Source organism: Emydura macquarii, unplaced genomic scaffold (assembly GCF_026122565.2).
Source record: "Emydura macquarii macquarii isolate MOO-44397 ecotype Brisbane River unplaced genomic scaffold, CSIRO-AGI_Emac_v2 contig_2292, whole genome shotgun sequence".
In the NCBI taxonomy this organism is placed as follows: Eukaryota; Metazoa; Chordata; order Testudines; family Chelidae; genus Emydura; species Emydura macquarii.
This window is the reverse complement of record NW_027132429.1, coordinates 2,640,376-2,653,501: the sequence shown is the minus strand read 5'-3', so window position 1 is coordinate 2,653,501 and position 13,126 is coordinate 2,640,376. Positions and strand designations below refer to the sequence as shown.

The following is a 13,126-nucleotide window of genomic DNA, read 5'->3' as shown; positions in this document are numbered from 1 at the left end:
GCCGGGCAGGGCTCTCTGGCTGAATGCCTCTTCGACCCTGGAGTCCCCTTTCGCCTCCGTCGCTCTGTGCTGCCGGCGAGCGAACAGCTCCGCGCCTGAGCCCCGGAGAAGACGGCGCCACTGGCAGGGGCGGTTCAGCTCCAAGCCCGCAGGGGGGGATGGAGCAAATACGGGCACGTCTGAAACTCACCCCTTTACACGCATCGGACTCGGTGCAGTAGCCCCGGCAGCTCCCAGCCTGGAGCTGGGCTCTTTGAACTGCCTGGCTCGTGGCCGGTTGCCCACAGAGACGAGGCTGCAGCGTGTGTCAGCGCAAGGGGCTGTCTTCCTGTCGTGCCGAGCGCTGCCTGCCTGGCCCGTCACCGCCCTCGGCGGGCTCCTCTGGCTCTGGATTTGTCCCCCAGCCCCGTGGCGGGCAGGGCTCTGACCCCAAGCACGGCTGAGAACCGAAGCACAGGGAGGCCAGGGGACTTGCTCGAGGTCACGCGGCGTCTGTGGCAGAGCCTGGGTCTCCCACGCTAGAGCGCTAACCCCCTCCCCGCACGGCGCCCACCCGTCCTGCCCCCCGCGAGCAGCTGTGCGGGACATGCAAACAGCCCCTGGCCCGCTTGGGCGGCTCATCTCCAAGCCCGTAGCGCCCCCTTGCCAGTCCAGGCCGAGGCCCCAGCTGTGCCGTGGGCCCTGCACACTCCCGGCTTTAGGCCGAGCCCCACGGGTGGTAGAATTCGCCCTGCCAGGCCTCTGGCCAGAGCTCTCGCCTCTCCCCCAGCCACGCCCCGGGGAGGGAGCCTGCTCCAGTGGGGCCGGACGATCCTGCTCCAGGTCGGTCCCTAATGGGCGTCTCCCTCTCCTCAGACAAAGCTACGACATCAGCATCGTCGCTCAGGTGGATCAGACGGGTTCCAAGTCCAGCAACCTCCTCGACCTGAAAAACCCCTTCTTCAGGTACAGCCCCGCAAGCCAGCAGCAGCCGGGCAGGGCTCCCTGGAGCCACTGGCAGATACAGCAAGCCCCCGAGCTGGGCATGTCCTGCCCTCCCCACCCGGGCTGGGACCGCAGGGTCTCCTGGCGCCGTTCTGCTTTGAGGGGAAACGGGGCTGTGGGGGGAGCCCCCCATGTTGTGTGGTGCCGTGTCCTGCCGCCAGGCAGCAGACGATCCCCCCCGGAGCTGAGATCTCTCCTGGCTCCCGCAAGCGGCTCCCCCAGCCCCCGCTGACGGTCCGTCCCGTCTGTCGCAGGTACACGGGCACGACGCCTTCCCCCCCGCCGGGCTCCCACTACTCCTCTCCCTCCGAGAACATGTGGAACACGGGCGGCGCCTACAACATGAGCACGGGGATGGCCGTGGCTGGTAACGTAGCGTCCGTCCATCCGTCCCTCGCCTTGGCTGGGGAGGGTGGGGGCAGTCGGTGCTGGGGGAAGAGGGGCGCCTGCTGCTGGGGAAAAACGGGGGCCTCCCAGGGTGGGAGGAGCAGGGAACCCCAGCACCAGCTAGTGTAGACACACCCACGCAGCTGGTCCCTGCCCTGAGCTGTGTGCGCATAGCCCCTCCCCCTGGGCGGCCCCGCCCCTCCTGCTTTGGCGCTGCCTGTGGTCTGCACCTCACCTTGGGAAGTTGGGGGGGCTCAGCGCCCATCCCCCCCCCCCGAGCCAGGCCCGGCCCTTGCTGAACCCTCCCTCTTCTCCTTCGGCGCAGGGATGCCCACACCCTATGACCTCAGCAGTGTTATCGCCAGCAGCTCCAACGTCAGCCACAACAACCTGATTCCGCTCGGTGAGTCTGGGCAGGGGAGCCGCCCGCAGCCTCTGAATGGGGACCAGCCCCCGGGAACCGTGGGTGGGTGGAGGGGGGCTCAGGGGCCTGTGTCTGGGCTCAGCGTCAGCTTGTTGCAGCCGGCAGGCCCTGCAGCGTCTGTTAGTGTGGGATAGTGCCTGGGTCCCGCTGAGATGGGGGGGGGCCCGTGTTGTGCAGGGCGCTGCACAGCCCCCAGCTGAGAACGGGTGGGGGGAGGGGTGTCAGGTGCAGACACAGCGCTGAGCCCAGCCACCCCCGCTGCTGTCCCGACTCCTGGGAGCCGGGTTCAGGCAGGGGGGTGGGGCTGTATCTGGAACCTGCTAGCCCCGGGCCAGTGGAAAGCAGGAAAACCGCCCCCCAGCCCCGAGGTGGGATGCTGCCCGGCCCCCCCTCAGTCCTGGGACCGGGGCTGGGCTGCCCAGGGCAGCTGGGCTGGAGCCGTCCCCAGCTCACACAGAGTCTCTGCGTTTCCTGCAGCGGCCAGCGCGGGGATCGTCAATCACACGCACTCCAGGATGGGATCCATCATGAGCACCGGCATCGTCCCAGGTAAGGCGCCCGGCTCCCTGCACGGGGGAGCGCGGCTCCCAGGAGGCACCAGGGGCGTCCGAGCCTCTGCCGGTGCCCGTAACGCAGGCACTGGCCCCCTCCAGGGGCAAAGGCTGCCACAGCTCGGCCCGCGGCACCCACTGGAGCCTTGGCACCCATGCCCGGGGGGCTGGCGGCCGCAGGCTCTGACGGCGACTCCTCTTGTCTCCTCCACAGGCTCCTCGGGCAGCCCGAGCGGAGGCGGGGCGAGCACTCACTACCCCAGCAACAGCCAGTTCACCATGGGGGGCCCTGCCATCTCCATGGCCTCCCCCATGTCCATCACCACCAACACAATGCATTACGGCAGCTAGGCCGCCTGCGCCCGGCCCCTCTGAACTGACAGTGCCAGGAAACCAAATGAAGATGCCCCTCCCTCTCCCCGCCCCACAGACTGGGTCCGGCCCCCTGCCGGCGGCTTGCCGGAGCCGTTTTTACCGGCCCACGGGCCGAGCGGCTCTTGCGGATCGGACTTGGACCGTTTTTTATGACGTCGAACCTCAGATTCTCGGCCGGGGGCGCCCCCCTGCTAGCTGTCCTGCCACCCGATCATGTAGCTAAGTCCTGCGAGTTTGCGACCTTCCGTAACAGCCGGCGCCCTCCAGCCCAGAGAACCTGTGGGTGCGGGGGGCCGGGCGGTGGTTTTGCCAGGAGTCTGGGGGCGAGGCTGACAGAGGAGCTGAGCAGAGCCTCTGCCCCCAGTGCTGGGCGCAGGATTAGCACCGAACCTCCCATGCCGGGGGAGGGAGGGTTTTTATCCCCCCAGCCCTCGTCTCTGCAGATGCCCGAGGCGGCTGCACTAAAGGCAGCTCTGACCAGCAGGCCTGGTAGCGGCTTTGGGGCAATCCTGGGCTGGCGGCAGGGCTTGTGTCCCAAAAACCATGGCTCATGGGCCATGAGCTCGTGTGTGCCGCGGGGAACGTCCGGGCCTGGCTCTGCCAGCAGCTCCACGCCCGCTGGGTCACCCGGCCCCCCACGCAGCCCATCTGTGCCAGCCCTGCCCCGGGACGCTAGTTCTGGCATCTGTTACGGAAGCCCCCTCCCCTTGTATCCCCTAGGACGGTGTCGTCACGTACGTAGTGTAAGCACCACCCAGGTAGTGCGTGGATTTTTTTCGTTTTGTTTCCTTTCCAAGAGCCCCCCCGGGGCGACCTGGGAACGGATTTGGCAGGGACCCCTCTGGAGAAAACGAATAAAGGAATTATGTGTTTCACGCAGGCCCTGTCCTTCGGCTCTTGGCCCCAGCGGCTGCGCTGGGGGAGGGGGACTGGCGGCTGGGCCGTGGCGGGTGAAGGGAGCAGAGCTCTGGCAGCCCCAATAAAACAGGAGCGTTTCGAAGGTTTGTTGCCCTGGTGGTTGTTTAGAGGCCCCGGGCCTCTCAGCTGTGAATCGCTTTTGCCCTGTCTCAGGCCCTCCCCCCCAGCAACCGGCAGCTGGGAACGGCCGGGGCGGGGGCTGTTTGCTGAGCATGGGCTGCCACTGCGCACTTTGCAAAGCAGCTGCTGGCAGCTGGTGGGGGGGGGCAGGATCCCAGCCGGGGGGGGGGGCTGTCATCACTTCCCCCCATACAGACATGAGCCCAGGTGGGGCAAAGCCCTGGCTGCTTTATTTCAATCACCTCTGCATAGAAAAGAGCTGCCTGCAACCCGCTTAGTACCTTCCCCTGGGCCGCAGGCACCACCACCCCTACCCCCCTCACCCCTCCAGCTAGCAGCGGCAGCCAGGGGCATGGCCTGGCGCAGTCCCGGCATAGCACAGCCGCAGCCTTAGTCCAGCCCCAGCCTCGCCCCCCAGCTCCCCCCGTGCTGCGGCGAGAGCAGGGCGGGGCTGTGGCCTGGTGGGGTCCCCCAGTAGGTCCTGATCTGAGCTCCCAGCCCCACGCCCAGCTGGGAACAGCCAGGGCAGAGCAGCTGATGCAGCAGGAGCAGGGCCCGAGTGTCCCGGGTTCAGCCGCTGCCCCTCCGTAGCCAGGCTGGGCTGGAGCCCCACAGCAGGAGCCAGGATCCTTCCCAAGGTGGCTGGGTCCAGGGCGGTGTCCGTGGGGCTGGTGCCTGGCTCCCGGCCTCCCAGGGGCTCCGGTCCATCACCTTCGCCCAGGAGATCCACACCTAGGAGAGCAGGAGCCCAGGGTGAGAGGAACAAGGTTACGAAGCCTGCGGGGCACGGCCGGCTGCAGTGGGACGGAGGTCGCCTGCCACCGAGACTTGACCAGGCCCCCCCAGCCGGGGCTCTCGGCCCAGCCCCCCAGGAGGCTCCACAGCTGGAGGCTGCCCCATGAACGGGGCAGGCACTAACCCTGCCCCAGCAGAGGCGGCGCTGTGCCCCTTGTCCTGCCCCTCCGCCACCCTACGACGCCAAGCTCATGGCCCGTGGCGTGGGCACAAGGGGCTCCCCAACCCCTGCAGGACAGGGGGAGACACTGAGGCCAAGGATCTTGCCCTGTGGGGAAACTGAGGCACGGAGGGAGGCTGTGTCAGAGCTGCCGGCCCATGCCAGCGTTCCCCCCAGGGGCCAAGTCTTACCTCACTGCCGCAGGGGGACCGAGGCGTTCCCCAGGTGCGTGGGCAGCACCATGATCTGCCGGGCCGCGACGGTGGGGTGCAGGGGTGGGGGAGGGATGGCACTGGCCGGCGTCTGGAAAAAATAGAGCTACACAAAGAAAAGGGGGTGTAAGCAGTGGGGGCTGTCACAGCGCCCAGGCCCCCTTCTGTGCCTCAGTTTCCCCCGCTGTACCCTGCTGTGTCCCTTGAGGTCTTGCAGCAGCGCCGATGCGGGGGAGACCAGGAGCAGCCTAGGCCCCGGGGCTGTCCCCCCTCCCCGGACACAGGCCCCCCCCCCGGCAGCGCTGGGCGTACCTTGCAGCCGACGGCCAGCAGCAAGTGCAGCGAGACGATGGCGGCCAGCGTGGCCAGCGTGAGCCCCTTGCTGTCGGAGCGGAGCAGCGGCCAGAAGGCGAGCGCCAGCCCGGAGCCGGAGAGCGCCACGGCCAAGGCCACCAGCAGCCACTGGAGCCAGGGGGCCGGGATCAGCCACAGGATCTGCCGGGGAGGGGAGAGCGGGGAAGTTGGGGGTCAACCATCCTCCTCCCCCCACCCGCTCACCGTGTTCCTGCCCCGAGAGGGGCTCCACGGACCCGACCCCCCCTGCCTGCCCCTGGGGGGGCTGCCTGCGAGGTCTGTGCCCAAATCACCCCGAGCCACCCCTGCCACCTGCAGTGGGGCAGGACCCCGTGCGACAGGCGGAGGGGCAAGGGCGTGGCCGCCGCTCAGAGCCGGGCCAGAGACTCCCGGCCCCTGGATCGGGCTTGCTGGCAGAGGGGCTCCCGCTGTGGGGTGGGGAAGGATGTTCAAGGCACCTGCTGGGATCACCGGGGGCCCTGGCTCCCCCAGCCCAGGCAGGCGTGGGGGGCCGGGCGCGGCTGCTCACCGAGGCGGGAATGTAGACGAAGAGCGAGTAGCCGTACACACAGACGGTCTCCAGGAAGCTGTAGGAGCTCACGGGGGCGCTGCGGCCCTGTCGCCATTGCAGGTATCCCCAGAGGGCCAGGGGCGCCAGCCAGGCGTAGCAGTAGATGACGAGCCCGGCCACGGTCACTGGGAAGAGGCAGCGACGCCCGTTAGCACCCGGGCTGCTGCCAGCCCCGCAGAGCACGCGAGGAGCCGCTCACCCCGGGGGTGAGAGCCAGGATCTGCTGGCCGGCCCCGCTTGCAGGTCGTAACACAGCAGCAAGGACAATCGTGCGGCCATGAACTGACGCACAGCCCAGTGGTCAGAGCAGGGGGCTGGGAGCCAGGACTCCTGGGTTCTGTTCACATCTTACTTGCTCAGTGGGGGAAGTCACCCTTTCTGCATTAGTTTCCCCCTGGTGCAGAAGAACCCTGCCCTCCCGGGGGGCACGGAGGGGGCCAGCGAGTGCAGGGGAAGTGCTGCGGCTCCTCTGGGTGCCCGCTGGCTCTCACCTTTGTGGAACTGGGGGCTGTAGTGAAAGGCGTTGTCACCCCATCTCCCAAGGGCGCTGGACACGCTGCTGCTGACGGCGAGCGTGAATGCCAGCGTGGCGCAGATCCAGAAGGGGCCTGAGGAGGCAGAAGGGCGGCATGAGAAAAGATGATGCCAGGATCCGGCCGCCAGCGGCAGGAAGCTGCTCAGCGCCAGCCCTGCACGTAGCCACGCCACCGGCACCCACCAGCCAACGGTTCTCAGCGCCCCTCCCGCAGCAGGATTGCTGGGTCACCGGGATGGGGGCCTCTCGGCAGCTGAGACGGTGCCATTCCTCCAGCCCCAATTAATGCCAGGGCAGAGTCAAGGAGAAGAGGGACGTGGGTTGTGAGTTAGAGTGACGAGCGAGTCCCTTGGCTCCCACAGGGACCCGGGGATGCCCCCCCCAGGACATGAGTGACCGGCAGGGGGGGCGTCTGTGCAGGCACACCAACCTGGCCTCACCACACTCACCGTACAGGTCAGGATTGTTCCGTAAATAGTGCCGTACAAAGTTCTTCCCGGGCAGCGGCACCAGCGCCCCCTTTATCCTGTCCAGCACCTGGTGGATGGGAACAGCCCGGGCGTTAGTGGGACGTCTCCCTAGCACCTGCCCTGGCCCTCGCTGCCTATTGTACTTGGCCTGTGAGCTCCGTGGGGCAGCATCTGTCTTGGGCTGGGCAGCGCCTGGCACAAGGGGACCCGCTCTGGGCCCGGATCAGCAAAGCTCCTGTTTGCCTTCCCTGCCCCCGGGAGGCCGCTGCGCGCGCTACAGGCCATTACTGGCTCCAGGCCGGGCTCATGGGGCGCCGTGATCCAGCCTGTGCTGCGGGCGGGCAGAGGAGACGCCCAACGGTCCCGTCCAGCCGTGGTCAAGGCATTGCTCCGTGTCTCAGCTGGGGGGATGCTGCCGGGCTAGTCCATGTCGATTCCACTTCCCCGTTCCCAGCCCCAAGCTGCAGGCTGGGTCGCGGAGACGGCAGGGAAAAGGAATCCACGGTGAAGGGCCGTTCTGATCCTCTACCTGCCGCAGGGCAGAGCCTTGTCTGCGCGTCTGGGAGCGGCACCAGCACGAGCCGCCCCCGGGGATGAGGGTCTGTCCCGGCCCCAGCTACAGAGCCCAGCTCTTTAGCTCAGGCTGCGCAGCTCATGGCGGTTAGTTCTGGAGATCCCTGGTTTGCATCCACACCCCAGCAGAGTCTGTCCAGAACGAGACGGCAAATACATACAGGGACGTGCGGGCCAGGTCTGCAGAGCTTATATTCAGACGGCCCTTCTCCCTTCAGCCAGTGCCGCCCACGGGATCCTAGTGGAACCACCCGCCTCAGTTTTGGGCCCCCCCTGCAGGGAGGATGTGGAAAAGTTGGAGAGAGACCAGCGGAGGGCAGTGAAAATGACGAGGGGGCTGGAGCACAAGACTTATGAGGAGAGGCTGAGGGAACTGGGCTTGTTTAGTCTGCAAAAGAGAAGAATGAGGGGGATTTGATAGCAGCCTTTAACTACCTGAAAGGGGGTTCCAGGGAGGATGGAGCTAGGCTGTTCTCGGTGGTGGCAGGTGACAGAACAAGGAGCAACGGTCTCAAGTTGCAGTGGGGCAGGTCTAGGTTGGACATTAGGAAAAGTTTTCCCCTAGCGAGTGGTGAAGCACTGGAATGGGTTACCGAGGCAGGTGGGGGAATCTCCATCTTTAGAGGTTTTTAAGGCCCGGCTTGACAAAGCCCTGGCTGGGATGGTTTAGTCGGGGTTGGTCCTGCTCTGAGCAGGGGTTGGACTAGATATCTCCTGAGCTCCCTGCCAATCCTCATCTTCTATGAGTTCATTCTAAACTCGCCCAAGAGGGGGCCCCGTCGGGCCGGGCGCTGCCCAGGCAGATCACAGGAAGTCCCTGCCTTCCGAGAGCTCACGCCTACGCAGACAAGACGAAGGAAGGGTCGTTTCACAGACAGGAACTCGCCCCGGAGTGACTTGCCACGGTCACCCGGGCTGTCTGTGGCAGAGGCAGGAATGCTTTAACCCTGAGACCAAGCGCCCTGCCGAGGCAGCGTCTGCCATCGCGGAGCTGGGGGGCATCCCTAGACCAGGGGCAAATCTACCTCCTGCACCCTGCGAAATGGAGCCGCCGGCCACCGGAAGGTGGGAAAGCCAGGCCTGTTCGACAGGGATCCACAGGCGGCCACAGTCAGAGCATCCCGATGGCCCCTTTGCCCTCCGGGATCGCCCCAGTTTTGCTTCTCCCGCCAGCGTCACTTTCCAGCCACCCAGCGGATACGTCAGACACAGAGACTGTTACCTGGTAGGTGTCGACATCAAAGAAGGTCTGGTAGTATTCGAAGGTCCAGAAACTGGGCTGCTTCTTCTGGCCACTCAGGAGCTGCCATGGATGAAAAGGTGCGTGAGTGGACGGCCCGCGCGCCGGAGATCTCAGCCCGTGGCCTGGCCGTCTATGATCGTGGACAAGCCTCCAGCGTTTTCTGCTGAACCCTACCTAGGATCTCAGCTAGTTCCCAGCTCGGCTGAGTCCAGCCCCCTCCCAGATAGCCCAGCAGTTTCCATCAGAGCCAGGATTCTCGGCAGCCAGGTTGGGCCCCGATTCAGGAAAGGATTTAAGCATGTGCTTGAGCCCCACCGAGTTCTGTCTGGGCTGGTGGTTTTGGCAATGGGGCTTGCCAGACTTGGGCCGGGGCCACTCCAGTGTGCCTCGACCGGCAGACGGCCACACCCTCGTCCCTCCGGACAGGGCTGGATTTGAAGAGGGGGAGCTGGGGCTGAAAAGCTTTTTCATCAGTTATTGAGCTTCCCCAACCCAGCCAGCACCCCCACACTGGGGCTAGATCAGAAGCCGGCACCCCCTGGAGAGGCCAGGCCCCGTGTCCCATTTCCCCCCCTCCCCCCCCCCACTCCAGCCAGCCAGTCCCCTTCCCAGCGTGGCCTTTCCTCACCTCGGTTTCATCCGTCTCCTCCCCGAGCTCGCCCGCCTCATAGCTGGAGCCCACGGCTACGGCCACGTGGCTTTGCCGCTCGCTGATGCTGGTGGTCGAGGCGTCAGGATTCACGGCCAGCAAGTCCGCCGCCTCGTCAAATTCTGCAGGGAAGCCCCCAGCGGTCAGAACAGGTTGGAGATCAGGTGCCACGGCCCTGAATCCTGGAATCTTTGACTGGGGCCCGGTCCGTTCTGCTCCCCTTGGCTGGCTCAGATGTGCCCAAGCCCGGGTTTAATCCCTGTTCCAAACCTGCTAACAACCTGCCCTCGACTCAGGCTGGGCTGCAGCCATAGCCAGGCCCCCACAGCATGTCCAGCATCATCCCCCCAAAGGGTTCAGACCCCCCTCTCCTCCCTGGGGTGGCTCAAGTCAAACTGGGAGAAGGATGGACCCACTGGTTCTTTTCTCACTCAGTGGATTTCAGAGCAGTGGATAGGTCCGATTAGGAGCACAAGTATCCCCAGCCAGGGTCAGGTGTGGGGCCCAGCCTCCCAGGACCAGCTGCTGCAGGAGGCAGGGATGGGATAACCTGCACCAGAGAGAGTTTTGCTCCTGACCCCTGCCGGTCAGATCATGCCCTGACGCATCACGGTTTATAACCTTCCTACGTCACTTATTGACTGTTCTGCCTCCGGGCGCCTCTCATTATCCAGAGCCACGTCCAGTCCTCTTCCAGACCCTGTGAAGTGTTTGGCTTCATGATATTCTTGTGGGGGTGAGTTCTGCTAACGGGGGCCGGTCGCTGCATGGCTTTGCTTTAATAGAAATAATCCTCCCTCCTCCTTACCTAACATTTTTCATCCACTGATCTCAAAGCACTGTGCAAAGGCGGCATGTTCATTATTCCCATTTTACAGACAGGGAAACTGAGGCACAGACTTGAACAAGGTCAGCCTGCAGCCGAGGGGCAGAGCTAGGAACAGACCCCAAATCTCCTGCGTCCCAGTCCAGTGCGCTAGCCCCTAGGCGCCTTTAGCTGAGCCCTCGGTGGAAATAACCTAGCAAGACGGAGACGAAAATGGCTCCGGAACCGCACCGGTCTCTAAGATACATTTTCAGGGGTGACGTTCAGCACAATTCGGGGAGCCCCCTGTGTTTTGGGGGGACCCTGGAGAATTTGGACTCCCACGTGAGAAACCCCCACCCCGAGGCGCGACTCCGCAGGCGGAAGGCACGCGAACGCTCACCCTGAAACTGGAGGTCCTCGGCGGCTGCCATGGGGCGAGTGATCGCGGGTCAGGGCCTCGGCCGCGGGCAAAGGAAGAGCGGCTGGGGGAGAAGAGCAGAGGCTGCAGCAGACACAAAGCAGCACGACCCCCGCCTGCCCCGCGCCCCTCAGCCGGGACCCCCAGGGTAGGTTCAGCTTGTGCCCATTTCACAGGTGGGAACGGGCCACCGAGAGGCAGGAGCCGCCCGGGAATAAAGGTGGGGCCGCGTTTGGAGGGCGAGCGGAGGGGCGGGCTCGGGATCTGCCCCGCCGGGGGGCTGGAGAGAGGTGCTCGGCGCTGCCCCGCCGGGGGGCTGGAGGGGGGTGCTCGGCGCTGCCCCGCCGGGGGGCTGGAGGGGGGTGCTCGGCGCTGCCCCGCCGGGGGGCTGGAGCAGTTCTGTGCCCCGCCGATCGGGGGGCTCGTGCCCCCGGCTCAGCCCAGGGGCCGGAGCCCGCCCGGTTCCACCCCCCGCGAGCTGGGAGCGGGACCCAGGAGTCCGGGCTGCCCCGCCCCGCCCCGCGCCGACGTGCGGCGGGCGAGGCTGAGCGGGGACGTGGCGCTGAGCCGCACCCAGGCGGGACCCGGCGCGGGGCGGGGCGGGGGGGGCGGGGCGGCAGGTTGGGGGCCCGGCCCCGAGGGGGGTTTGGGGGCGGGGCCGGGCCCGGGACAAGGCCCCCCAGGAACCGGGCCGGGTTGTGACCGACCCCAGCGGGGCCGCGCCGGGGGACGCTCGCCAGGGCGCGGGGCCACAGCGCAGCGGGGGAAACTGAGGCAGGGACCCCCGTGGGAGGAGCGCGTCGCCCCGCCCCGCTACCTGCTCGGCCTCTGCGCGCCGCCGCCGCTGCGTGTCCGTCAGTCCGTCTGTCTGTCGCTCTGTCTCCGGCCCCAGCCACGCGCACCACCCGCCCCGCGCGGGGGGGGGGGGAGCCGGGATTTCTATCCGCCCAGCGCCCTCCCCCCCCCCCGCCGGCCGAAATGGTCTCGCCCGGCCCGGTCCGACTTCGTCTCCCGTCCGGGCGGAAACCACTTCCGGTCCCGCCAGCGGCCATGGAGGCGGGCGGGAGTCGCTGGGAGCGGATCGGCACCGGCCGTCTGGGTGAGGAGGGGCGGCCCGGGGGCCTGGGTTCCTTGGGTGGGGGGGTCTGGGAGGGGGGCGGGGCTAGGACCCCGGACGCCTGGGTTCCTTGGGAGGGGGGCGGGGCTAGGACCCGGACGCCTGGGTTCCTTGGGAGGGGGGCGGGGCTAGGAGCCCGGACGCCTGGGTTCCCTGGGGCGCTCGTTGGAGCAGGGCGCTGGCAGCCCGCTTCCCTTCCCAGCTCTGCTTCTTCGAGGTGCCTCGATTCCCCCCTCCCGGAGCTCCTTGCCCCCGGCATCCAGACTTACCCGGCGGGGTGGGGGGTGTTCGGGCCTCTCTCCCCAGAGCCGCCAGCCCCTGACCTGTGCCTGTGCCTGTCCCTCCCCGCAGGGCTGTGGTGGAGGAGCCTGCTGCACGATTACGCCGAAGCCTGCCGGGACGTGGCCCTGGGCATGAAGCAGCGGCCTGGGAAAGCCGGACTCTACCTCTCGCTGCTGGCCGGAGCCACCGTCTGCAGCCTCAACGTCCCCTGCGACGCCTCTTTCGAGTCCGCCCTCCTCGAAGCCTCGGGCACCCTCCTGCTCCTGTCTCCCTGGGTCCGGAACGGCGCCTCCGAGGGCCACGTCCAGCGCCTGACGAAGCTACGGAACCAAGGGCAGCTGCGCTACCAGAGCCTGGTCTTCTTCTCCCTCGTCTACCAAGCCCCTTTCGACGCGGAAGCTGCTCTGTACCAGGCTCACTGCAAACACCTGAAGCCGCGCTGGACCGAGTTTCCCGGCCGGATCCTGGACGTGGGATTCTTGGGACGCTGGTGGGTTTTACGTTCAAAAATGAAGGATTCTGACATCAATGAAGAGGAATTTAAGTATCTTCCCGAGCACCTCCGGGCCGTCTCCTCCCGGAACCTCCACTCGGAGGCCAATGAAAAACTCTTCGATGAGAAATACAAGCCCATCATCCTGACGAAGGAGCAGATTGAGCAGGCAGAAAAGGAGGAGCAGCAGCAATCGCGTCAGGGAGCCTTAAACCAATAATTGGAACAAAGTGACTTCCATGTTCTCTTGGTTCCTGCGGCCACGCAGGCTGGGAGCTGGCTGTGTGGGAGGGTGTGGGGCTGATCCTGTAACAAGCCATGATTTGTGCTGCTCCAAGCTATTGCTCGCTGCCCTCATGGTCCAACTGTGTGCTGAGCTCAATAAATGAGATGTGGGGACGTCCACCTATGCTTTGATTTTTACATTAACCTATGAGGTGTTGCTGGGATAAGTTAGCCACTGGCTCTCTCTAACTCCTGGTCACCATGCTGGCCTGATGCTTGGCCGTCCAGTCCAGTCCACGGCTGGTCCAGATCAAGGAGCTGCCTTCCAGAAGGAAACCACCTCCTTGTCCTTGATAAATTCCCAGCCATTGCTTGGGTGCGAGTGGAAGTGGCAGTGGTGACGCGGGGAGGGGGGGCGCTCTCTCCTCGGAGTCGGCGCTGACTACAGTGCCCCAGTGTGGC

At 66.1% G+C, this 13,126-nt stretch overlaps 3 protein-coding genes across 4 annotated transcripts in view; 2 read left to right on the top strand and 1 right to left on the bottom strand.

Moving 5' to 3' along the window:
* CARM1 (coactivator associated arginine methyltransferase 1) overlaps positions 1-3,758 on the top strand; it is a 48,121-nt gene extending 44,363 nt beyond the window's left edge. Inside the window, exons 12-16 of the mRNA XM_067560555.1 lie at positions 856-945; positions 1,239-1,351; positions 1,697-1,774; positions 2,273-2,344; positions 2,561-3,758. Of these exons, the coding sequence (XP_067416656.1) occupies positions 856-945; positions 1,239-1,351; positions 1,697-1,774; positions 2,273-2,344; positions 2,561-2,697 (490 nt within the window). The 3' untranslated portion in view covers positions 2,698-3,758. The remainder of the gene's footprint in view (positions 1-855; positions 946-1,238; positions 1,352-1,696; positions 1,775-2,272; positions 2,345-2,560) is intronic.
* Positions 3,759-4,085: 327 nt separating this feature from the next.
* On the bottom strand, positions 4,086-11,509 carry YIPF2 (Yip1 domain family member 2). 2 transcript variants are annotated; one of them, XM_067560556.1, is made up of 10 exons: positions 11,365-11,509; positions 10,530-10,611; positions 9,301-9,443; positions 8,652-8,732; positions 6,836-6,923; positions 6,343-6,459; positions 5,810-5,976; positions 5,239-5,421; positions 4,906-5,032; positions 4,086-4,491 (listed from the first exon to the last, which is right to left on the bottom strand). In XM_067560556.1, the coding sequence occupies exons 2-9, from the start codon at positions 10,558-10,560 to the stop codon at positions 4,907-4,909; spliced, it is 936 nt and encodes a 311-aa protein (XP_067416657.1). In that variant the 5' UTR covers positions 10,561-10,611; positions 11,365-11,509; the 3' UTR covers positions 4,086-4,491; position 4,906. The 2 variants fall into 2 exon arrangements, with proteins under 2 accessions (XP_067416657.1, XP_067416658.1); XM_067560557.1 differs by lacking the exon at positions 5,239-5,421.
* Position 11,510: 1 nt separating this feature from the next.
* TIMM29 (translocase of inner mitochondrial membrane 29) lies at positions 11,511-12,844 on the top strand. Its single transcript, XM_067560558.1, has 2 exons — positions 11,511-11,646; positions 12,016-12,844. Exons 1-2 carry the CDS (start codon positions 11,526-11,528, stop codon positions 12,657-12,659), a joined length of 765 nt encoding a protein of 254 aa, XP_067416659.1. The 5' UTR covers positions 11,511-11,525; the 3' UTR covers positions 12,660-12,844.
* Positions 12,845-13,126: the final 282 nt, after the last annotated feature.

Bases quoted from the DNA above. Each gene is read 5' to 3' on its own strand.
- YIPF2 (XM_067560556.1), bottom strand. From the start codon at position 10,560: ATGGCAGCCGCCGAGGACCTCCAGTTTCAGG. The intron at 6,460-6,835 runs GTGAGTGTGGTG...CTGCCTCCTCAG, and splicing joins GAACAATCCTGACCTGTACG to GCCCCTTCTGGATCTGCGCC. The intron at 5,977-6,342 runs GTGAGAGCCAGC...GCCTCTTCCCAG, and splicing joins CAGCCCCCAGTTCCACAAAG to TGACCGTGGCCGGGCTCGTC.
- TIMM29 (XM_067560558.1), top strand. From the start codon at position 11,526: ATGGTCTCGCCCGGCCCGGTCCGACTTCGTCTCCCGTCCGGGCGGAAA. The intron at 11,647-12,015 runs GTGAGGAGGGGC...CCCTCCCCGCAG, and splicing joins GATCGGCACCGGCCGTCTGG to GGCTGTGGTGGAGGAGCCTG.